The sequence below is a fragment of the Anabrus simplex genome, chromosome 5, assembly GCF_040414725.1.
Source record: "Anabrus simplex isolate iqAnaSimp1 chromosome 5, ASM4041472v1, whole genome shotgun sequence".
Classification (NCBI taxonomy): domain Eukaryota; kingdom Metazoa; phylum Arthropoda; class Insecta; order Orthoptera; family Tettigoniidae; genus Anabrus; species Anabrus simplex.
In genome coordinates, this window is record NC_090269.1 from 30,029,172 (window position 1) to 30,055,126 (window position 25,955).

At 38.2% G+C, this 25,955-nt stretch overlaps 1 protein-coding gene across 4 annotated transcripts in view; it reads left to right on the forward strand.

Moving 5' to 3' along the window:
• Positions 1-25,955, forward strand: part of Pabp2 (poly(A) binding protein nuclear 1) — a 234,591-nt gene that overhangs the window by 78,279 nt on the left and 130,357 nt on the right. For all 4 annotated transcript variants that reach the window (XM_067147924.2, XM_067147927.2, XM_067147925.2 and 1 more), the window contains one exon: positions 5,903-5,970. In XM_067147924.2, the coding sequence (XP_067004025.1) occupies positions 5,903-5,970 (68 nt within the window). The remainder of the gene's footprint in view (positions 1-5,902; positions 5,971-25,955) is intronic.

The window sequence follows — 25,955 nt, forward strand, 5'->3', positions numbered from 1 at the left end:
AAAAGCATTGGCGAGATTTTGGGGAGAACCATACAAAATATTATCGCTGATTTTTAAACTTCATTAGAATTGGAAATATGACACCCAGTTCTGTTTTCAGTCTATTATGAAGAATATATTTAGCTTTTCCCAAAATGTTTGATTTGTTTTAAGATTTTGATTTGTAAACTGACTTCCTTTAACCCTCGGGACGTCGCGCGAGACAGTATAACGTTGGTCGTCGCGTGGGGTGGAAAAGACCGCGCAGGAATTCCATATCGTTTTTGTATTTCAATTTGGTATTTATTTTTGTTATGTTGCTATATTTTTGTTTACTCTCTATTTTCATCATTAAAAATACAAATATTATTTATTTACATTTAAATAGTGCTTTAAAATAATACAATAACTAATGTTAGGTTCTACCTAACATACATAAAAAAACAGTGAAATGGGAAGAAGATAAGATTTACAGAATTCACAAAAATAAACCGGTAAAAGAAGTATAGTGCAATCTATGAGAAATTTACAGCTATCATTAAAAATGTGTACAAAACAAAGTTACAGCAATATAAGTAAGGTATACTGTCCAATGGTAAGAGCAAGGCTACAACAGATAGAAGGGTAACAGCAATTACAGGTTTACTGTTCACTGCAGACAATTTATTTGTCATTCTTCATTATATTTGTGAGCTGATTGTGTCCTTAGATAATAAAACGGTCATCTTCATTTTCTTCATCTTCACCTGCTGTCCCCATACTGCAGGCTTGACAGGTGAAGACAGTGTGTTCCCGGCATATGCACAGAGAGCAGGTAGCACACAAAGTCTTCGTCTTTCTGTTTTTTTTTTGTTTTTTTTTTTCCACACCATCAATCAATTTGTTTATCCTATCAACTTCTTTGGAACCCATTTTCACTCACAACACAAGTAAACAGTCAAACAATTCATGTATACGAACAGTTGCACGTCCGTTCAACAAACGCAGTAGTCGCCCGCGTTCGAAAGCACCGCACACTTACATAAATATCCACAGCGACAAAAGAAGAGCAATTAGGGAGCACTACCTGGCTATAAACACTAGAGGAAGGTTGCGGGGTAGATATGGTGGAGGGAGAAATCTGTGCTGTAACAATCGTAGACAGAGTAACAAAAGAAGGATGCGTGCGGTCGAAAAGACTGCAGCGCGACGTCCCGAGGGCTAATGGAAATGGAATGGAAAAAGCAAATGATCAGTTATATGATTAAAAAAACTGAAAATGATTTATAATAACTTGTGTTTAAATGTAGTCCTGAATGACATTTAAAGGTATAATAATAATAATAATAATGAAAATAAGGGACCCAGATTTTCATATGGTGTTGCACATGTAGTCTCGGAATTATACTGTATCTGGTAATGTATGAATGAGGGCTTCTACACATATTGTATGAAGGGGACTGCATATACATAAAATATACTCAATAGCTGTTACTACTATAAATACACTTGAGAATGTAAAACGTAACACTATGTACAATTCCAGACTATAATTACAACCACCATCTCATGGCCTCAGTTGTCTGGTACAAACATAAACGCCGGCTGCTTGCTCATCAGTGTCGATGGCAGGGTAAACCGAATATCTCTTGGATGTCTATGGCTGAGTTTTAAAATAATGTCATGTAAACCTGAAATGTGTCGCCAGAGATCTTTTACATGCTGACATCGTACAACGTGGAGTATCAAATGGACTTTTTTCTGCTCTTCAAAAATCCGACTACCTCTGCTGGAGTGGAACCCGCTATCTTCGGATCCAGAATTCTGGATACTCCACTACTGACCCACAGTCTTACCATGCACATCAATGGAATTACAAAGAAAACTAATATTTGTAATTTAATCCTAAAAAACGGAATATTCATGGCCGTCGGCAACCAGTTTCATTATTATTATTATTATTATTATTATTATTATTATTATTATTATTATTATTATTGTTATTATTTAATCAGTTTACCCTCCAGGGTTGGTTTTTCCCCTCGGACTCGGTGGGGGATCTCGCCTATACCGCCTCAAGGGCAGTGTCCTGGAACGTGACACATTTGGTCGGGGATACATCTGGGCAGTAGGACTCATCTGCTGTGCTCAACAGGGGCCTTGAGGGAGATGGAAAGATTGGAAGGGAAAGTAAGAGGGAAGGAAGCGGCGCTGGCCTTAATTTTGTTAGCTACCATCACAGCATTTGCCTGGTGAAGAAATTGTAAACCACGGAAATCACTATGAGGATAGCCGAAGTGGGAATCGAACCCCTGCCCTCTACTCAGTTGACCTCCCAAGGCTGAATGAACCTGTTCCAGTTGCATTATTTTTCAAATTTTGTATCAGAGTTGGGAGTCGTACCCGGGCCTCTGGAGATGGCAGCTAATCGCACTAATCACTACACCACGGAGGCGGGCCAATTACATTATACCCGTCAATATCAGTAATGAAAGAATATGTTGAGAAATCAACACAACCTTCTGCTTATAATGAAGAATAACAGTGTACCGGTATCAACCTATTGGTTACGAAACAAAATGGTCTCTGTTAGCCTACTTCTAACATTGGGATCTTGCATATATGACCTGTCGATACTTGTATATGCTTTCACAGTCAGCTTGACCATTAAGTGAAAGAGAAATGCCATCCGTTAAATTTTGTAAAACGTTGGTTTTAGTCCTTGAGGTAAGGTCAAAAAGTCACACTCATGCCGATAGGGGAAAAAACCTGAAATCTGCGTGAGTAGGCCAATTCACATGACAAGTGTCAGGCAAAATATTATTTTATACGCATGAAAATGAACTTCGACGATACGTACAGTTCATTGATAATGCCAGTCCCCTTTATGAACATACCTTTGCAGCCATAGATACTGGCATTTTCTATCAGAGAAGTACCTACTTCAATTTATCAGGAAGCTCCAATAATGAAAGCGCTAAACAGGCTAGCTTTTGTCAGACAGCGAGCTTGGTCAAATTCGCATTCGACTGCAGCACTAGTGCTGCCTCTAGGGCATGACATCTGACCCACGGGGAGTGGCTGGAGTAGTATCGTGGGTTGGGCGGAATGCTTCCTTACCAGGGCGATACTAGACCGGCCAGTTTTTCTGTTAAGTAGTTGTAGGTAGTAAAATAGTTAGCATGTTAGAAGCACCTCAGTAGATTTAGCGAAGTAGTAAGTAGTTTTTCTTTTTTTCTTTTTCTTCCTTTTGCTGAGAGAGAGAATAATTTTGTTTGTTTATATAGTGGGTGCCCGAACGTGGTCAGGATATCCGCCTTTGTTAGGGGCAGCTCAGTAGGCTTAATGATGTAGTTAGGTAGTTTTTAAGAGAGTTATAGTAGATATTGTAAGTTTGCCTTTGTGTTTTTGTGTTTCTTCCTTTTGATTCACTCTGTCTTTATTGCCTGTAAGCCGAAGGTGTAAACTAGGGTGGGCAATAAAGAAATGTTCTATTCTATTCTATTCTATTCTATTCTAGTGCTGCCTCTAGTGTATATTTTACTAGCTCAATGTTTCATACCCATATGGCCCCCCATGGCCTATATAGGACAATACGGATGAACTTTTAATATCAGATACCAGGAGCATGTCAACACCGAAAGACCCAAAAGATTCTCAGCCTTGGGAGCCCACATGGGCACGACAGGCTAAGGTTTTACCAATATCGAATAAGACCTTTACAATCATACATAGATTGAACAAATCTAAACTAATGGACAATCTTGAAAACATCCATATTTATTTAGACCTGCTTATTAAGAAGGATAAAAACCTGAAAGATGCCTTCGAACATAAGAGTCCTCTTTAGGAGCAGATCTTAATTTATCTGAACATATTAGGAAGGAAACGGAACATTCTAAAGATGAGTGTAAATGAATTTGGATCACTGATTCCCAGTTGAAATCTCCCTTACCTCCCTTCCTCACTACACTAGTGAACATGTTCCAACTTGCACACATCAGTACAACAGCAGACAGAGAATCAAAGCAACGGCTGGGAGACTACGCCCAAGAAATGTGAGGCAGGAGTGACACTTCCAGTATTAGGCGTAGTCTACAAAGATCTAAAGAGCTTTAAAAAAATTTATGGCGGCCTAAATTATACACTTACGTTCCTGTTCTCCTTTTTCTGGTTACAGATCGAGTTGCAAACTACCAATTGCCTAATAAGCAAAGTCAAATGCAAGATATCCATACTCTTTTCTCCAATGAAATGTTAAATTTCACTCCAAACATCACCAGGTTTCTATCATATGTAAATTGCTCAGAATCTTTTAAACAAGGCACGACTCTACAAGAAGATGGGAATATTTTCTTCTTTTTCTCAGTAAATGTGAGATCGCATGTTAATACGAAGACTATATTTTAAAAAAATATTTGGTTCTGTTATTACAAGTGTTCTAAACAATAAGTTTTTAATCTAAGACTAGGTAACCCCATCCTTCCCTCGTACCCTTCAAGGCTTGACAAAGTCAAAGTTTTTATGATGTTGTGAATGTTTTATGACTAATATGAGAAGAATATGTTTCTATACCCTTTAATTAATGATGTTTAGTTACTAAATGAAACGTGTACTGTTGAAATGTAAATTTGCCTAATGCATGCAATATATTGTACCGATTAGGTGAATTCATTAGTTTACTTCATTCTGTTGTATCACCACTTCTACTCGGCCTCTCCTGTTCCCTCTCCTCTCCTACTTTCCTTGTGGAGCCAGTGTGTTATTTCAATTCTAAACTACAAGCCGCAGAAATGAAATTCCTACGAACTATGGTACAGAAGACAAAAAGGGACAGGGTAAGGAATGAAAGAATAAGGGAGCAAGCTGGTGTGTACCCATCCCTGAATGAAAAAGTGACAAGGACCCGTTTGAAATGGTTTGGTCATGTCAAACGAATGGACGATGGAAGGACAGCAAAACAATGGCTACACACAGTCGTGGCCGGAAAACGACCGGTAGGAAGACCTAGGAAGAGGTGGCTGGACCAAGTGAAAGAGGACATAGAAACAAGAGGAATCAGCTGGGATGTCGTCTTGAGAGAAGAGTGGTTCATGGACAGACAGAAGTGGAGAGTGCTCGTAAACCACACCCGGGCAACTGGAGTGGAAAACTGATGATGATGATGATGATGAAATTATACCAGTACCTATTTTTTTGGGTGTCTAATTGGATTTCATGATCCATAACCTTCCAAATGTACTGTAATTGCCCTAATTTTAAAGCACATGTAGTCTTAAAGTTCAAGCCACATTAAAATTAAATACTCCTAAAAAGAATATCCAGCTGCACAAGGAACAGTGAATTATACCACAGTTTCCACAGACAAACCAAACCTAAATCAGTGACAAAGAAACTGTTCCACAGTCACAAAGGGTATTCTTTAATGGCTAGCTCATGCGCAAGTTGGGGTATAGATTGATGGCTTTTTAGGGCTGTTGAAATTATTGGGGTCAACTATTTTGTAGTGTGTGATATGTTTAACTGTTTTGTTTATGCTGTTAATATTTTTTTAAGAACTGGTACCATCAGATAGAAAAATAACTATAAAATTCATTTTTGAATATGAAAGGGCTTAATGAAGTAAACCACTGGCAGTTCTCTTGGCTAAATATTGAGATAAGGAATATGACAGTTGCTAAGTAATGCCAAAACACAGTCACCAGATGAACAGGTTATCAGAGATTTTTTGTACCCTAAATAGTAGGGTTGTTGGCAGTGATGCGCCAACAGTAAAGTACTGATGTTTTTTTAATGTAATTACTACATCAAAATGAATGCTTGTTATGATGTTTTGTAATGTTAGCTTATTTTTTATGCGATGCCTTGTATGCATTGAAGGAACTCATGCCTTCATCATTCTTACCATTTCAATTCTCAACTTGTTTTTCTCCTTCCTTTTCAGCTAGTCCTTTAAATATGTCCTTAGAAGAGAAAATGGAGGTGGATAATCGCTCAATATACGTTGGAAATGTAAGAATTTATCAATTATATCTTATTTGTAAATTAGCAAGTCGGATATTTTAATGAATATTGAATAAACAAAATGTACAGTAAAATTCAGGATTATGTGCATGTTTTTTTGTTATTTACAATACATAGTCTAGTCATATTATGATTCAATGAGGAAGAGAGAAGAGTTATCTACAACACCTTACAAGTTCAAAATTGTATTTAAAAATTACGTATGTTTCACCTCTTATAGTGAAGTTCATATTAATGGTAGATATCAGTATATTTTCTTGAATTCTGTTAATAATTGAATGTCAAACACATCAGTATAAATTATTTTGTTAATTACTCATTTTATGTGAACAGTGGGGTTTTATTAAATGTCTCAGGCAAACATTAAATTGAAAATGAATGTGGGTGCCAGAAAGACAGCCTTTCATATAAATTGAATGAAGATTCAGAATTTAAATTAGATACTGTGATGTGAAAATGCAAGTCCAATAGTTCGAGTGTCCAATTGCAGTGGTGGGCTGTACCTTAGCCACCCATATAAATAGGAAAGCACGACTGAAATATTTTATCTTATTATACAAATGCATTCCAGAAATCCACTGTAAGTTATTTTTTCAGAGTACAAAATGTTGCCCCTCTCTGCCTCTTCCTCTGAAGTTATTTCTTGACTCTCATCCTTCTTTGTCATTGTCCAAGTTTCTGCTCCGTAAGTTGTTATGAGTACATAACACATCTTGTACATAGTTTCCTTTGCTTCCATTGGCACATCTTTGTCCCATAACATGTTTCTTACACTATGATAGAAACAGCTTCCAGCTTGAATCCTCTTACTGATTTCAGCATCCAGTCTAGCATTCTCCATTAATTCACTCTCCAGGTATTTGAACATCTCCACTACTTCCAGGAGCTTGTCTGCAAGTCTAATCTTACCTTTCCCTTCTTTCTCCCCTCTAGTCATAACAAGAGTTTTACTTTTTCTACACTTATTTTCAATCCACATACTTCGATCTTCCCATTCACCACATCCAACTGTTCTTGAACATTCATGTCGTCTTCTCCCCAAATCATAGTATTATCTCAAATAACATTTTCATTTCTCTTCCTCCATATGCTTTTCTCATGATGTCATCCTTTACTATTGTAAACAGGATTGATGATAGAACACTTCCCTGTCTCAGCCCACTAGTGATTTTGAATCAACTTGTCCTGCCAACTTGTGTTTGCACGCAACAACATTCCTTGTACATTGCCATGATCATTTTCCTTACTTTCTGTCCAATTCCTTTTTGCAACAGACTGTCCCAAACTTTAGTCCTGGGGACACTGTCATATGCCTTTTCAGTGTCAATGAATGTCATAACCATATCATTCCCATACTCCCATTGCTTTTCCATTGGTTGTCTTGTAATGAAAATGGGCTCTATTGTTGATCTTCCACTTTTGAAACCAAACTGATTTTCTTGTATCTGATTTTCAACCCTCAACCTTATCCTGCTTTCCAGTATCCTCTCCATTATCTTAGCAACATGAGAGATCAGAGTAATTCCCCTGTAGTTCTTGATTCCTTTTTGCCAATCCTCAGGGACCTCCGTATTCTCCCATACAATCCTGAGAACCCGATATGTCCACTGCCGGCCTACAGGTCCAGCTGCCTTTATCATCTCCACTGAAATTTCATCTATTCCAGCAGTTTTTTCATTCTTCATCAACTAATTGCCTTCTCTGGTGGTCCATTGAATGACTGTCATTATTTCTCATGTTCAGCAACTTCTGAAAATACTCTCTCCATCTGTTTCTTATTTCTTCTGGCTTTGTTAATATTGTGCCGCCTTCATCCTTCATGAAATAATCTGGTGTTCACTTGATCTCTCTTTTTGTTTCTTAAGATACCATACAGTAATTTCTTGCTGCTCTGCATATCATTTCTCAGTTTCTGTGTGAATGAAGTCCAGCTTTTCTTCCTCCACAACTTTCTTGGCCAAATTCTTTGCCTCCACATATTTTCTTCTGCAGTCTTAGATGTCTTCTATGCTTTCCATGCCATTTTCTTTTCCTTCACTTTACTCTTTACCCAATCATTCCACCAGTGTGTCTCTTTGTCTTTCACATTTCCTGATGTTCTACCACATAACTTTTCTGCATATCCAACCAGTGCTTCCTTAAATCTTTTCCATTCATCTTCAACATTCCCTATCTCCGTCCTGGGTACCAAGGGTATTTTCTCCCTTTGAAATTCTTCTTGTGTGTTTTTCTCCTTCAACTTCCATACTTTAATAATTCTTCTCTCTCTTTTTAATGAGGGTTTTTCAATTTTTCCCACTTTCAGTTTTCCTATCACAACTCTATGATCTCCACCAAAGGCTTCTTCAGGCATGGCTGTAACATCTATACTCCGCACGGCTCTACTTCTAAATTGACGTTTTTTGCAGATTTTGGCGCTGTCTGGTGGTTATGCGCTGAAGCATAGACATCCTACCAATCCCAATCTGCCATTCATATCGATTTATATCGGCAGAGCACGATCTCGAAACCCAGTTGCCAACTCTAATATTTACATTTGCCACGTGGTTAACCTATCTCGCTCAGCGTGTATGGTATTCGGTACACTTCGTGATCTTTTGCATTTTCCTTTGGTAATTAGTGTATTTTTCATATTGTTAGAGGGTTCTAGTGACTGACATCAGTGGAGTGTTCCCTTTGTAGGCCATAACCTCCTTCCTGTGCCAGCCAGTAGCGGTGAGTGATGTTTTATTTCCTTATTCTCTTTTATTCTTAATAATATATTCTTTTATTAGTATCAGATGTTGTTAGTAAGTGTAGTTTTTGAGAATTTGTTTTCAGTCCCGATTCATTAGTTTTTCTGAGTACGGTATAACATTTTACAAGGGCTGTTTACCGCAGTTGTATTGCATCAGCTGTTCTCGCGGGCGTAGCGCGCTGGCAACAGAGGAAAGGCGATGCTCATTTGTTTTGCGAAACTTCAATTTAGAAGTAAGGCCGTGCGGAGTATAAAAGGTTCTTTTGGTATTCTTTCTCGATGATTATGTAATCAGTCATGGTCGTTGTTCGTCTGTCTTCCCAACCATACCTTGTAATCTTCTGACTGTTCTTCTTCCTAAACCAGGTGTTTCCAACAATCATTTGGTTCCTCATGCAAAAATGCACCAACAACTCTCCTTCTGGATTTACATTTCCATATCCAAAGGTCCCTACAACATCTTCCTTTCCTTGTCTTTCCATTCCAACTCGTGCATTTAGATCTCCCATCAATAGCACTTCCAGCCCGAAGTTTACACCATTTTCATAACACTACTCTTTTGTCGGAAATCTCCCAGAACAAATCGTGCTGCTTTCTTTTGGATCTTTACCAGTTGTTGTATCAAGTATTCTTAGTTTGATTCCTATACACTGGAACCATACTCTAATTGGAATCTTACCAGAGATTTATACGCCCTCTCCTTTACATCCTTACTAGAACCCGTGCGGAGAGATCTGTAACCTTTCTTTACAACCTCGTTAATGTGATTACCCCAATGAATATCATCCCTTATATTAACACATAGATGACGGGCCCCGAGAAATCTCGATTTTATTCACGACATCGTTTTCGGTCTCCTTATGACGCTTATGAATTGACGCTGAAGATGGTTTTATAAGACAGATCCACCAAGATACTTAGAGTTCTCATACCAACTTTAAAGATAAAATCTTGACATAATTTAATTTTTATGTACATTTTTTATAATCATGTGTACTGATACTCTAGTATGCTTAGAAAAATGTCCAGTCCACAGGGTATGTGACAAGCTCAAGCATCCAGTCAGCAATGTGTTAACATCTAGGTACTTAAGAGTGATCCCCTTGAGGTACTATCACCCAGGACCTGGGCTGAGGTTAATGGCGCTCTGGACAAGACTGAACTCAGGTGCCCCCACCCACCACCACCCTCTCTAGAATTTGAGGTGGTGATGTATGTATGTATGTATGTATGTATGTATATAGATAGATAGAAATGTCTTTATTGGCGTAGTTAAGGCCATTGGGCCTTCTCTTACACTAAACCAATTAGTATACATTAGTCATAAGTAATACTACCGTAATTAATACTAGAAGACACAATTAAAACACAATCAAAATGCAACTGAAATAAAATTCCACCACAGTAGGACATACATACAACAGCAATAATAATAATAATAATAATAATAATAATAATAATAATAATAATAGCTAGTAATTATATTGTAGTAGCACGATCACTGAAAGGCCAGAAATTCACAGGTCACTCGCATCCTGTTGCACCTCTTAACGCTCTTTTAAATGACACTGTAGTTGGTATTCCTCTGACGTCGTCCAGTAAACGATTCCATTCTCGTGCGGCAAACACCGAGAATGAGCTGTTATATGTGGCAGTTCGATGGTGAGGGATGATGAGCAGGTTGGATGTTTAGTCTTTGTATGTCTGTCATAAACATTTGAGAAGTAATAGAAATGCGAAGAAAGGTAAGATGGGGAAGATGTATTAAGAACTCGATGGAGGAGAGAGAAGGTATGATGGTTACGACTAACATGGAGTCGCGACCACTCTAATTTTAGGAAAGATGGTGACTTGTGGTCATATTTTCTTAAATTGCATATATGTGGTCATATTTTCTTAAATTGCATGTATATCTCACACATGCATTTTGAGCGCGCTGTAGCCTTAGGGAAAATTGCGGCCTGACGTCATTGAAAACAACATCACAATAGTCCAAATGTGTCATTACAAGGGTTGCAATTAATTTCTTTTTAAGCTTTATTGGAAATACATGTTCATATTTATATAAAGAATGTAAAGCTGAGTAAACATTTCGACAGATATGTAAGACGTGCAGAAAGTCATGCGTTCGTCCATGATAACACCGAGATTCTTCACTTGTGATACAAAAGGAATTAGAACATTCTGCAGGATTATTCTTGGCAACGGACGTTTAGTTATACTTGTTATTTGACTTTGATGGCCAAGAAGGATTACTTGTGACCTTGTAGGGTTCAATTTCAGGCTGTGTGCAGCAGACCAATCACTAACAGACTGTAAGTCGATATTTTCCTGGAGGTCTCGTGCTGTAGAGTCTGTGTAGAGTTGAAGATCGTCAGCGTACATATGGTATTTGCAGTGTCCTAAATTGGATGATATATCATTCACAAAGAGTGCAAAAAGAAGAGGACCAACTACAGAGTCTTGAGGGACTCCTCTCTTCATGTGGCGCCATGAGTAAACGATTCCATTATTACCTTTCACACATTGTTGACGTCCGTGAAGATAAGAGTGTATCCAAGCAATTGTACTCTGAGAAAAATGTAGAGCCTTCAGTTTTACAAGTAAAATGTCAATGTCTACGCTGTTGAAAGCTTTACTGTAATGTAGTAGTACCATAACTGTGAATTGTCCTCTGTCTATTGCTTGTCTAACATTCTCAGTCACTTTAGGTAAGGCTTTAGTTGTACTATGTCCTTGTCGGAAACCGGACTGGAGAGGATTAAGGAGATAGTGCGTTTGAAGGTACTCAGACATTTGTGTATGGACTACATATTCTAAGATATTAGATAAAGCTGATAAAATACAGATTGGACGATAGTCTCCCTCGTTCGAAGGCGTTTGACTTTTCGGATGAGGTAGCACAATAGCCTTCTTTCAGAGAGTTGGATATGTGGAGTATAGAAGAGAGAAATTGATTATATGAGTTGAGGTTGGTAATATACAATCAAGAATTAGTTTGACCATGTCAGTCCCAATGTCATGTATTCCTTTTGCTTTCATGCTTATTCTGAGGACTGCTTTTCTGGCTTGGTGGGGCGTCACATGACTGAAATTGAATTTCTCTCTGTCAGGAGTAGGGTATCTACCATAATAATTCATAAGTCTCTGTTTGTCGTCATGTCGTACTGCGGAGCATTTAGCTGTAAAGTACTCGTTAAGAGTCTCGAGAGGTACTGTAATTTCTTCTCTGGTCTTGTTCTTCGTAAGTCCAAGCTTATTAATAGATTTCCAAAATGTCGTCGCTATTCTACCGTCAGGCGTAATTAAGCTGTAAGCGTGTCACAATTTAGCATTTCGTATTTGTTGTGTTGTCTTATTTCGTAACTTCCTGTATTCGTCAAAGTTTTGTACGGTAGGGTCATTTTTGTACTGTCAGTGTACTGTTTCATTAGTTGTCTAATTTTGTCATTTAACCTCGGGGAGGGTCCTTTCGATATTCTCGCTCGCCGCTTTGGGGCATGCTTGTCAAGTAGTTCCGTTACTTTGCTATTAAAGAAGTCAACTTTGTCATCTAGATTGTTATAGTTCGTTATGTCGTGCCAGGGTATTTTGCCTGCGTCCTCTAAGAGTCTATCTTTATTTATATTTTTCAATGGTCGATAGGTGATAAATTTCTGGGAGGGTTTCGGTGGCCGGAGGTTATACGAGATGAATATTGCGTCATGTGCAGATATACCAGGTACGGAGGTTTGACCAACATTGAGAACTCTGTCCGAGTTGCTGGTAACTATAAGATCTAATAGTGTGTGCGAATGAGATGTATGGTGATTCGGAGAAGTAAGATTTCCATATTATAGGCTTCAAACAACATTTTGAGTCGTGTGGATTCGGAAGAAGTTGCGTCAGTTAAGTCCGTATTGAAATCTCGCATAATTATTGTGTGAGGGTAGTCTGGCAGCAATTTAGTTAAGTCAGCTTCAAAATCCTGTAAGTGACCTTTATTCAGTGGTTTGTAAACTACTCCTACAAGGGCTTTAATCCCGTTCATTATTTCTACGAACATGTATTCTGGTTTTCTCTCATACGTGCCTGGTGAATGACTGAACAGCTTAGGTTTGAGGCTAGTTAGGAAATAGTCACATACCCCTCCACCCCGTTTGTGAGTGCGGTCATTTCTCAGAAGCGAGTAGCCTTCAAGATGACACAAATAAGACTGGCTATTATCTGTTAACCATGACTCAGACACTAGCAGGACATGGAAAACAGATGGAGTGAATATTTCTACAATCTCGTCCATTCGGTTGGCTGCTAATGTACTTTGCGCGTTTATATGACAGACGTGTAAGGCTCTGGGATGTTGCGAGACGAAATTCTTGAGGATAGTAGCGCTAGAGGGTGAGGGGAGTGGGGACAGCGGAAGGACGGGAGAGGGTAGCTGGTCTGAGGCGACATACGGTAGCTGTTGAAATCGACTAGTGACGTTGGAGGAATTTGTTTTGTCACTTGTAACTCTTGCCAACTTGGAACGATGAAAGTTAACAAAATGTATAGATAAACACAAAGAGCTAAGAGGAATTTAACGTTAACTGAAGTAGTGAGGTGCAGGAATATAATCAACTGTGCCTAGAATTACCTATTACTTTAAAGCGTGACTAAATTAAGGGTGTTGTGTCTAAATTAATAAAACAAAAATTAAAAGTATTAAAAGTTATTAAATTAATCGTAAGGAAATAACAAAGTAAATGCAATTATTTAGTAAAATATATAGAAAAATAGTTGCAAAAAGAAATTTTAACTAAGCTAAACGAAAATAAATGATAATTCACTAAACTATTCTAGGATAAAATTTAACGATCTTGAGAGAAATAAATGTGGACTAATCTAGGAATATAAACACTCAGTTCGGTGTACTCAGTTCAGTGAATTGTTACATTCAACTGCTGTCACTGTCCTTAGGAATGTCACTCAGCCGGTTAATTCTAATTTTACTGCCATCTGGTTTCTTAATAATGATGTCTCCACTTGAGGTCCAACAATTGCTCTGATTAAAGCGGAGAATAGCTGCCTTAAGAATTGACAACCTGGTGGAGGTTAGATCCTCGCGAATAGTTACTGGGGTGCCTTTCAATTTTCGCTTGTTGCGAAACACTTCCTGCCTTGTTTGATATGATGTGAGTTTGACAATGATTAGCTGAGGTTTCCCTGGAGATTTAGGTACGACTCGGTGACTCCTATCAATGTCTTGCAAATTCACATTCGCATCTATCTCCCTAAAAACATTTATTGCAAGTTCGTCCATATTTTCACTTACACTTTCCTGTACCCCAAAAATTCTAACGTTAGCTCTTCTACTGTATTGTTCCAGTGAGTCACATCTTGCAGCAAAGTCTTCCCTCATCTCACGGATTTCTTTATCTCTGCTCTCGAGTTTTGCATTCAATTCTGCCACAATTTCAGAATTGAACTGGAGAGATTTTTTTCTAATTCCTTTATGACGAGTTCTGTCACACGCTCTGATATGGCGGCTACTATCTTTTCAAGGAACTTACCAGAGCTGATGGTTTCATTTAGTATCCTGGTGACTGCCTCTTCAACAGGGTTGGCACTGCTGCGGTTGGCACTACTGCTCGGATCACTGGTGTTGCACTTGCTACGGCTCATATTGCCTGAGAAATCACTACTTAATATTGGTGAACTGATTGTTACAATGACTGATACTCGCTGGTTTGGTTCAACACTGTATCACACACTCGTGTACCACTTATTATATAGCTCCCTTTAGAATAGCACCTTCTAATTCACTGAAACTGAGGAGCCGGTCTTACGCACGTCCGTCGCCCATGAGAAACTAGGTAAGAGGCCTCTAAGAAACAACTTCTAACCATTAAGAAGAAAAGAAAAACATCCTATTTTTTTACTCATTTTTCATTTAATTCCTTTAATGATATATGATATCAGTAGCCAGAGACAACAAACTGTCATATGCCTTCAAATATTAATAAAATAAAAAAAAAGAAGAAAATTAGGTTGTAGATTTTTCATAAAATTCAGCTTAGCAAATCTATTTAGTTTAATTATGTATCATTACAACAGCTGAAAGAAACAATCAACATGCTAGTATCACATCTTCCCGATATTTAAGAAATAAAAACTTTTAAAATGATCAGATTTTTTCCTCCTAGCTTTCCAGCTTAGCAAATCTATTAATGATTTGTTAAAAATTTGTTTTTAAGGTATCTCTCCCTCACAGCACATCAGTACTGAAGCGTTTAACTTTCTGTCTGAAAGGGTAGACATTTTCACATTCTTCACCCTTGTTAGTGTAGGGCAATGCAGTTCACAATTGTTAAGGTGAGATAAATTCTTAAGACTATTTCCAAGTTAAGAAATGTGATACGCACATTGTTCTGTTCATTGTATCTCTTAATCCTGGCTTGAAGTCCAGTGTAGGAGCCTAACATATTAGATGCATTGTCATAGCTTTGCCTCCTGCAGTTTTTAATTTCGAAACACAATTCTGCCAGGCACTTCAGTGCTACTACTTCTAGTTGTGATATCCGTACTAACTGTTCCAAATCACTATAAGCCTTGAAGTGACATCGTTCATTAGGGAAATACCTATTAATGTCTCCATCATAAAACCGAGTCAACTTTTTAGCCAGTTTTTGTATCCCTTCATTGGAAGAGTCTGATAACAGAAGTGTCAATACTTAAAATCGATCTACCAAAGCATCATATAATTCTCTCCTCCTACCACGTTGCTTGTAGGGAATCAGTTGTATATTAACCCTTAATTCAGTCCTTCCATCAAAGTCGCCTTCGACTAGAACTCCGCGTTAAAAATTAAATAACTGGAGGTTCAACCTATTCAATACTCAAAAGAAAGAAACGTAGCAATCACATTTCTATTTAAATGGGACCGGTTTCGACCTTAGTCTAGGTCATCATCAGCCATAAAAAACATGTAAAATGTTTAAGAATGTTGGAGGTCAGTTTTTCACTGTTAGGCACAAAGACACGACATCACATTCTGTTCTGCACAAAGTCACAACATTAACAATCAACTTGCGAAGATCAAAAAGGCTTGAATTCGCAGACGAACAGATCTGTAGATGAAAGCCGCCAGCTCCCGGTGACTACGTGGCACACTCAAGGTCACGCGCTGCGGCCAAACACCAAAGCAGAGTGGAGAACGTTTCGAAGGTCCAGAACCTGTCACGGCTGCGGGAAGCCAAGTACGTATATAAAAATGTACGATGCCAATTAGTATAACCGAATGAGCACCCGTACTCCAGCTAAGATCTTGGTAAACAGTTGATTTGAAAAAACAATTGTAGAGAGAAGAAAAAATGTAGTAAAAAGCGCGGTTTTGTTTAGCCGGTACTGTCCTTTGAGCTAGTACAATTACAAGACAAGGTTAAATAAATTAACAAAAGCGGAAACGCTAGGCACATACAACACACCAAATAAAGATATAGGCAAGATTTTTTTTTTTTTTTTTTTTTTTTTTTTTTTTTTTTTTTTTTTTTGCTAGTTGCTTTACGTCGCACCAACACACAGATAGGTCTTACGGCGAAGATGGAATAGGAAAGGCCTAGGAATGGGACGAAAGCGGCCGTGGCCTTAATTAAGGTACAGCCCCAGCATTTGCTTGGTGTGAAAATTGGGAAACCATGGAAAACCATCTTCAGGGCTGCCAATAGTGGGGTTCGAACCCACTATCTCCCGGATGCGAGCTCACAGCTGTACGCTCCTAACTGCACGGCAATAGAGCAATAAGACACCTCGAATACACTTGATGTTACCGCTGAGACGAAGCTGGTACGGTATGAAACTGATTAACGTTAGTTGAAAGATAAACAAACCAGTTTCTAGATTAAGTGAGTTTTTTGCTGAGAAATGGAGTAATGATCTTAGATTAGGTTTAATGAATCATAAAACATAATTAGAGCTCATTAACTTTCATTAAAAGCTTATTTAACACATTGAATGCCACGTCATCCATATATGAATGATACTTAACTTCCCGCTACTGCAGTGTCATCCATATATGCAGATCAGGCTTAGTCATTCGCATACGAATGACGTTACTGTAAAATCAAATGGTAGCCTTAAAGTGTGGCCCAAGGGTTACTTTTTGGTGTGCTTGGTTTGGCCATACCTGTAATGGAATTGGGTATACCATACTGAATGTAAACATAATGTGCACGAATAAATTTGTTATTTATTCCAGTTGAAAACAAAATAAATATTTGATCAAACACACTTGTTCTGAATTATTATCTGAATTATTGGCTGCCATTTCTTGATGGATACAGTACTTTTGTATCCATCTCTTGGCACAGGCCAGAGTAAAATGTAGCTTCCACCGAAGTCGCAGTCTCATCCATGGCTGTAACAATATGGAAGCTGCTGGGGTATGGGTGGTGCTGAGTAATGACATTCAGAGCACGACTAGTGCATCTGAGTGCTATGAAAGGTGTTGCTCATAGGGTCAGTCGTGCTGCGATAGCACTTGCTGACCCAGTGAGGAAAGCATAGGCGAACTACCTCACTCCTCGTCTTGCCTAGTACGCCTCATTTTGGTGCTGCCATTGGTTTTTGCGGTTTCCTTATAACCGCATAACCTTTGGTGGTGCTATTTGAGGATCCAAACAGCCTCTGGGCTGATGACCTAACAGACATACAGAAACGTATTCTAAATATCCTATAATATGTAATGATACCAGTAATGACCAGTGGCGGCACCAGACTTACAATTTTACAATTTTAAAATTATTATTCAAACTGTGGGCACATAGGCTGAGCTAGAAGTGTCTCTGGTAATGGTTTATTTTCATGTTTGTAGTATTTGAATTTGCCCTGTGCCTTACTAAAAAAAATTATAAAGAGTAGTTATCTAAAACAACCTGAATAAAAAGTTTGCAGTACAGAAATCACTGGTGCACAGAATTGAAACAGTCTAGACACAGTTGAGGCATGCCACGACATGTCTTGCAATAGGCGAAAACCATCTTTGGATGTTTTCTCGCCTCAATCCTACCTCAGATAGCCTTTCTCTCTTACTCATTTTTAACAAATTTTAATCAATTCTGAAAAGATAATAAGAAAAGAACATTAAAAAGTGTCATTCATATATGAATGCCATGGCCACCATATGTAAAAGAATGCCTCCAAATTAACACAGGGCCATGTCATTCATATGTGCATGACAGTGAAAATCATGAAAATTAGACCGTATAACTGTTGAAGATGAAAATAAAATTCAAGGTAGCAGTCCACATGCGCAAAATAATACAAATCACTTAAAAAATACATTTGGCCCCAGGGAAAGTTTTACGACCTAGACCTTGGCATTCAGTGTGTTAAATTAAGAGCTTATTAAAATTAATTTGGGTCGGCCGCCCTAAACCAATAAACAGGGATACATTAAAATTACGATTTCCTTAAGTCAATTGAGTACAGCCTGCATCTATACCTTAAGTGAACCTCGTTCATGAGCTTTGCCTTACAATATTTAGAAGGTTATTCTTCACTAAATTAAGTACACTTCCATAGGGTGAAAATTAGTGCTGTGAGTTCCCTCAAGTGTCATATCAAAACACGATTCAAAGATGCGTGAATAATAGGTTTAAGAACACCACATCAAAGAAAGGATAAAAATAAACAGAGATAATGGGAAAAAGGTTTTTAAAAAAAAAAGTAAATATGTACACATGAACTATTGCACAAAATTCCAAATCCTTACCAGGGAAATCATTTTCACCTCTTAAGGTCATTCAACAATCAACAATCCACATATTCAGTAAACATTACCATTGCAACTGATGCAGCCAAAAATTGCAAGAAGCAACCAATCCAAACAAATCTCTCAGTAATAGAAAACACGGATGAACAAAAGAGAAGCTAGAGTAACGAAAACCTCAGGTAACAAGATGAAATAAAACTTAAGGATAACCCAAGAATGAATTACAGAAAGGGTTCGAATCCTAGTAAACTAACCCTTGTGAAAACTCATGCGGGCGTTAAACAATCCAATTAACAGATTTATTTAGGGTCATTATAATACAACAACGTTACTCCCTAAAACGTTAAATATTTATATTAAATAATAATAACCAAGTCATGGGAGTAAGTAGATTCAATAATACATAAAAGAGAAACCCATTTGTTCTACAAAACACAAAGAGACCAAAGTGGTTTTTTGTTTGTTTATTTTTTTCTAGACAGTTAACTATTAAGTTCAAAGGAACTGACCAGTTTCAAACGGACCACTCCGAGCACCCAAATTAAATCGAAGTAGTAGAATTTTCACTAAGGCTCCGAACCATAGAGGCTTGAGACTTACAGTTCAGATGACGCTTCCATGTTGGGGTAACATGTTGTTACATACTCACAAGGTTGTACTTCAATGAGACGTACTCAATCCACCGGAGAGAAGGAAAAAAGTAGTACATAAAACGTAAAAATTGATTGGATCTTCTGAGGATGAAAACCATCCTCACACAAGGATATTTAGCCATTATTCATAACTAGGCCGAAAGCTAGCACAGAGCTTCGGTAAAACACACTTCCTACCGCCATCGTGGCAGACAAGCAAATCGTGGCTGCCTCTGACCAGACCAAGAAGAAAGATGCGTAATAATATGAACGAGCTCTGATTGGCCAGAGAGAGATAGGGCCAAGAAGTTACGCTAACCTCCGCAGAAGGCAGCACCAGACATGAACAGCGCTGACACGCACTGAATAGTGGAAACACAATATGCAGTCTCCTTTCAAAAATAAGCACTGGCATTTGAGGCGAAGGAGATATAATAAATTAGAGATATGGCGTCCAGTCACGTAGGAAATAGCAAGCGGAAACAAGCAGTAAATTAACACTAAGTGATACAGATTTCAACGGCATTTTGCCAGATCAAACGTTACTTCGATACAGTCTGCAAATGTTTAAATACTTTCTATCTTCTAATCCTGTTGTAAGGGAGTGTTCTGCATTCTAAAATGCCCATAGCAGTTTTTTCATACATGTGAAACTCTTCTCTTTCATCCAAATTTCCAATGTTTGTAGCTATTTGGCTAATGCTACAAGATAAAGAGTGTGCTTTTGGAAGTTCTAGTTACATTTATCAAAGCATTCCTAAATGTCTTTCCAATAAATAAAAAGTGATAAGAAAGTGGTTTGGAAATTTTGGAATTTCAATTCAATCTGGACTAGGTCTTCAGAATGTGGACTAGGTGTTCAGATGTTTCTTTAACCCTTTTAGGGCCGGGTATATTCAAGGAGGGCCCGCCTAAGAAGACCAGCTGTTTAGCATGTGGTATGGTGAAAAAGACCCAGGCATTCGAAGCATATTTTTCACATCTCCTTTCGGAAACCTATAACTTAGTCTGTAACAAAGGTTTCTTCACGATTCTTTTTTAAAAACCTTGAGAATACAACACTTTTTCTTATGACATGTAAACAGAGGCAGTTTGAATAAAATTAATATTTTAGCAATATTTTACATATACACTAAATGTGTTTTTTAAAATTTTGAAATGAATCTGTAGCTTCCAAACTAAGCAAAATTTATCCGTGGCAAATGTATTATTTACGTTTGATACTTCATTTTCTGTATTATCACAAATTTTTTTGGAGTTCGGATAAAAAAAAAAGTACAGCAGTAAGCACACATTGTTTGCCTACACTTTGTAGATACAAATACAGAACCTCTGAATAACACCAATACACACCTACAATATAACACACTGAAACTGACCCAATAATGTTTTTAAATGTTTCCAGTTGTTTTCCATGCTTACAAAAACTTATTTAGAAATATGTTTTGCAATGCACACACCATGGCATCCTTCTTGGCATTTGGTACACGCAGTTCTTGATCTTTTCCTAACTCCTTCTGTCTGACTGCACGACCAACATGTTATTTCCTTTCTTCCTGGGAGTTTAGGAAGCTCTATAGGTCCTCAAAAATCATCATTTGAAGGGCAAGCGGATGCTCATCAGTTATTGAGACAAGAAACTGGTACCTTGGCATGACTCTGAAACCATGTTTAGTATTGTTTTCTTGATATGAACTGTACGCATTCAATGTCATTCTGGAATGCCACTTTCTTCCAATATTACATCGTACACCGCTCGTCGAGATAACTGAACAGCATCATATCATTCTTGTCAATCTCTCCCATAAACCTGTTGTCACAGATCATTTTTTGTTTCATTATCACAGTGTCTTGCCCATGCTTGCTTTTTCATCTTCTTGATCGTTTATTTCTGTGTTTGTAGACAGTAAAATTACAGGGAATTTCTGGAATTTTTTTTCCCTGTAAGCCTAACCGACAATGTTGCCTTTCCTCGTGTATATCTTCTTTCTTACCTCTAGTTTGTGTCAATTCTGCTGGAATACCTTTCCTATTACACCTCAGAGTGCCAGTAAAAAAATGTACCTTCACTGTAAAGGTACCCAACAAGAGGGACACTTGAAAAAAATGTCTGTGAATATGTCGTAACCTTTGTTTAGAAGACTGCACAAATTTTAACACTTTCACTATCACAGTGTAACCTGAGCCTTTTTCTTTAACTTTTGTGTTTGTTTGTCCAACCCTTGTCCCGTTTCCCTACGGGGCCGGGTATCAGGTGAGACGAATCTGTCATGGCAGGTTTTTATGACCGGATGCCCTTCCTGATGTCAACCTCATCAGAGGAGTTAATGAGATGAAATGACGTGAAACCTGGTGCCGGCACATAGCCTACTCCTGTCGAATAGCACCAAGGGGTCTCCTCAAGGCTCAACATTGCCATGCGACGGGCGAATCACCATCAACAGCGTCATATGCCCTCACTCCATATGAGCACTGCGGAGAGGTTTGGAATTTAATCCAGGCTTTTGGCACGCAATCTAGTGTTCAGAAATTGTATACCACCACCTCCCTTACCCTGCCGGCCAACATTCTGATGGTGACAATTTTTTCGACCAACGGGACTCGAACTGGCTAATCTAGGCGTCAGACCGTTTAGACTTCAGCGCCTTAACGATCATGGCCACCAGGCGGGCTCTTTAACTTCTTGTTCATCTTCTGTAATTTTTGCTCCTTTATAACAATGGAAATTCATAAAGTAGTTTGAAACTGAATCACAGAGAACCCAAAGTTTGATAGCCCACTTGTGGTGGTGTTTGTTTGGAATATATTGCAACAGTCGAGTTTGACTTTTGCTACCTTTAAAGCTTTTGTCAACTGATACTTGCTGGTGAGGTGTGTAAACGTTTTAAAAAAGATTGTTCACTGGATTTGCTAAGGGTTGAAATTTACCGCATGGATCATAATTCGGTTCATTGTTCTTGGCGAACTTACTATTGTCAACTAAATGGAAGAAGCTGAGTATTGATTCAAATCTAGTTCCAGTTAACATTTGCTAAAACCAGGGAGAACTTTACGAAGAATTGGCACACGCATATGACTTGATTGTTGGTTTCCTTTTCAAGCCCATATTCAACAGAATGATAATAAAGGCCCTCATCTCTGTCATTGTCACAGGAATCCAGGAGTGAAGTCTACTTGATGGAGAAAGATTGTTTTTCCAGGATGCAATAAAGTTCTTTGCATACCTATTTGTCTCTGTAACAATAAATCGAAAGAGGCTAGCTGTAAAAACCAAATTAAAATCACTGGTTTTGAATCAGGTGAAGGGCATTGTTTAGGTCCTGGGGATTCCATGAAGGAAAAACTGTGAGAGAACTGTGGCTTACTATCTTCAGATATCTTCGCCCAGTTAGCATGGTCATTACTTTCATCTGAACTTGAACTGTCTGAGTCACTCAGCACCCGTCTGTCAGCGTTATTAGTCATGCAAGAATGTAACTTCAGCACTACTGTCACTGTCTTGGTACTCACTGCAAGCAGCATTCTTGTGTTGTAATCCGGAGTTTGAAGGCTGATTTGGACCAAAACATGGTTCTAAATCACTGTTAGCATCAGATAAATTTGATGAGTCATCTAACAAGTTATCGTCAGAGCTCGTGTAGAGTTCTGCCTTCAGTTCGCTACTTGTCATATGTTTACGAGAAATACTCATTATTTACAACGGCCATGTTTGTATCACTCGAAACGGAAATAAACACTCAAAATAATTATCCACATGGAAAGGAGATACTGTAAACAAGCAAACAAACAATAAACTGAGAAGAGTGCACTAGGTTACTTGCTGCCACACGTGGTTTATGTTGAAACAGCAACAGCAGACTGCACAGCTGGGCAATAATGTTAGCGCGGACTGGTGCTAAGCATTAGATGTGTTGCACTCTACTTGTTTGTGTTGATTTCGTGCTTTGACTCTTTTTTTGCTTTACGTTGCACCAACACAGATAGGTCTTAACGCGACAATGGGAGAGGAAAGGCCTAGGAATGGGAAGGAAGCGGCCATGGCCTCAATTAAGTTACAGCCCTAGCATTTGCCTGGTGTGAAAATCGGAAACCACGGAAAACCATCTACAGGTTTGCTGACAGTGGGGTTCGAACCCATTATCTCCTGGACGCGATCTCACAGCTGCGCGCTCCTAACCGCATGGCCAACTCGCCTGGTAAATTTTGATCTAACAGTTCCAAAAGATCTTCAGGACACTTAATATAGCGTCATATTAATCACGTATTAAAATATTTGGCCTACAGATATCCTTTTATTCCATTGATGAAATATCGCCAGCTGGTCTTTTTAGCCAGTGTGACCATTGACGATATATCGTCAGTTGTCTTTCTCGCAAGGATTGTCACTGACGATGTATCGTCAGCTGGTCCTATAAGGGTTAAGTCAACCTTATATTCCTTTGTAGCCTTTCACTAGTGATTTTACTGCATTCGCTCTTTCAGACCAATGAGTAACAAAGATTTGCAAAGAGGAGAAGAACTCCACCTAATCAATACTTGTTTATTATTGTTATTAAAAATACAGGATCGGTTTCGACCTTAACGGGTCATCCTCAGCTGGATATACACATACATATAACACATCGTGCAATTGCAAACATTACCATATCTAAAAAGGAATATCATGTGACGGTAACATGTCAGGTTGTACTCATGAGTAAAGCATTCATCAAATTGGAAGCTCATTAATTACGATAACAAAGATTTTCTCAAGAAGCATTTTCAAAAGCTTTCATCTGTATGTAGATACCAAGAGAAAGTTGTTGAGTTTTTGTACAAAAAAATATCACTATTTCTGTAGTGGTGGTGGTTTAAATAAATTAGGAACCCACGGTAGGAGTTTAAATACGTGTTCTTTAGGTCTACTATCAAAGATATGTATTGAAGGACTATTGCTAATTGATCCTTGACAACCGTCTGGAGTCGAATTGACAATGAGGGAGTAGTACTTGCCAAATTTTAGTTCTTTTATAATTGTCTCTGAGACACAGGTTGCCATAAAGTGAATTAATTAGTCACAAGATTGGGCTGATAAGTAAACCTCATGGCCTGAACCTGTATTAGCGTGAAAATGCTGTGAAAGTGAAGGTCATATTCACTAATTAATTCCTAACACCCCAGATACAGGCTTTTTGAGATAGATCCAATAGTTGACCGTTTCCCTGAAAAGGCAAGCCTCGTGCTGAAATGCCAGTATATTACTTCTTCATGCTGATTTCATAGAGAAGTTCTTGTTCTCATGGAATTCTCTTGTATTATCAAAACTAGAATATTAACCTGTGGTGAGGCAACTGCTCATGTTGTTTGATCAACTCTGTGCCGTGTTTTCAATTGTTAAAACTGGAAGAAAATTGTGTTTTTACATATTTTATTGAAATACGCTTCAAGGGACACAACATAGCTGCCGTGTAAACTGGGAGTACATCAGTCAGGTTTCCCTATTAATAAGTATGCCTTGTAAACTAATTAGTTGACAAATTGCGCTTCAACTCATTTTTCTAAATGCACTCAGACCCTGAAAAATATGCATTTACGTCTTGTTTGGGAGAATTTTCTAACGTGCTCGACAGCAACAGACATTCACATCGTATAGAATAATTGTTTAGGTAGTTGGCCTAGGGGATCGGAACTCCTCTCAGATGAATCCGACTACCGTTTATTCACATCAGCATTTGCTGGATACTTAGGCTCGACATTAACATCTGTGGCGTTATTCATCAAAATTGTAACTGGTTTATTTGAGCCTGCCTCATCATGGTCTTCCTCATCGTGCTTTAAATGATTGGTTAGGAATACTTGCTTTTTATTAGTGGATGTTGGTCCATTTTCATCTAAGCGAACAGTGTCTGAGCTTGTATTCGGCTGAGTTGAGATGTCCGTAGAGACGTAGCTTAATGGAGCTTTCTCCATAAAAGCAAATTTAGGGGTAAGCCCGTATTACAGTAAATGCTCAGCCTTTTCGTGTTTATTTTCAAAGCACGTTTCCTATTCTCAGCACCAGTTAGCTTTTTACTCATTTTGTGTTTTAACGACACCAAAATTCCTAATAACAAACAATATTTTATAAATATTTTTAAATATTTAAATAAAATAGTAAATGTTCAAGTTAGAAAATATTTGTAAAATAATTCTTGGTATTAGGGATACCTTATCTCCAAGTGCTAAACACGACGAAGTTTAGGTGCATGTACACTTAAGTTAATTTTTTAAAATAGTTTTTAAAGAACACTGCTAATAACATGTCAAATTATTAACGGATTTTTATTTTTACTGGCAAATAAGAGCAATGTGATTGTAGGGTACATAAGAAAACACACACAAATACTAAGCACAGTCCACTTCGTCGATCACGACCACAAAGCAAATTACTGAGCCAACAGCTTGCTCTTGACTGATGGGCATGACAGCCGACATTACAGAAATACGTCTTGTGGCATGAATACAAAGCAAAGGTTATGAGTGAAAGTGTGGCAGGGGAAGTAAGAAGACGACACAATCACATTCCAACGTAGTTCAGTTCATTCCTAGAATGTTGCAACAAATAGGCCTGAGTTACTCAAAACAAATTATTCAGCAGCTCCTATATCACTTTTGACAACAGACTTTTGTAAATAGCAGGAATTAACTATATCTGTTCTTTAAAAAACAATATCCTGATAATGATATTTTCTTACTGCATGTTGTTTTTTGGGGGGGGGCATTTTCCCAGTCTGCCCATTTAAAACCTGGTGTTTGCTATTATTACCCCATCAACGCAGTAATTAAAACTGAAAACTGAGAGGACTTTTCCTCTGGGTGAAGCCTACAACCTGACCTTTCATCCCACTTACCATTG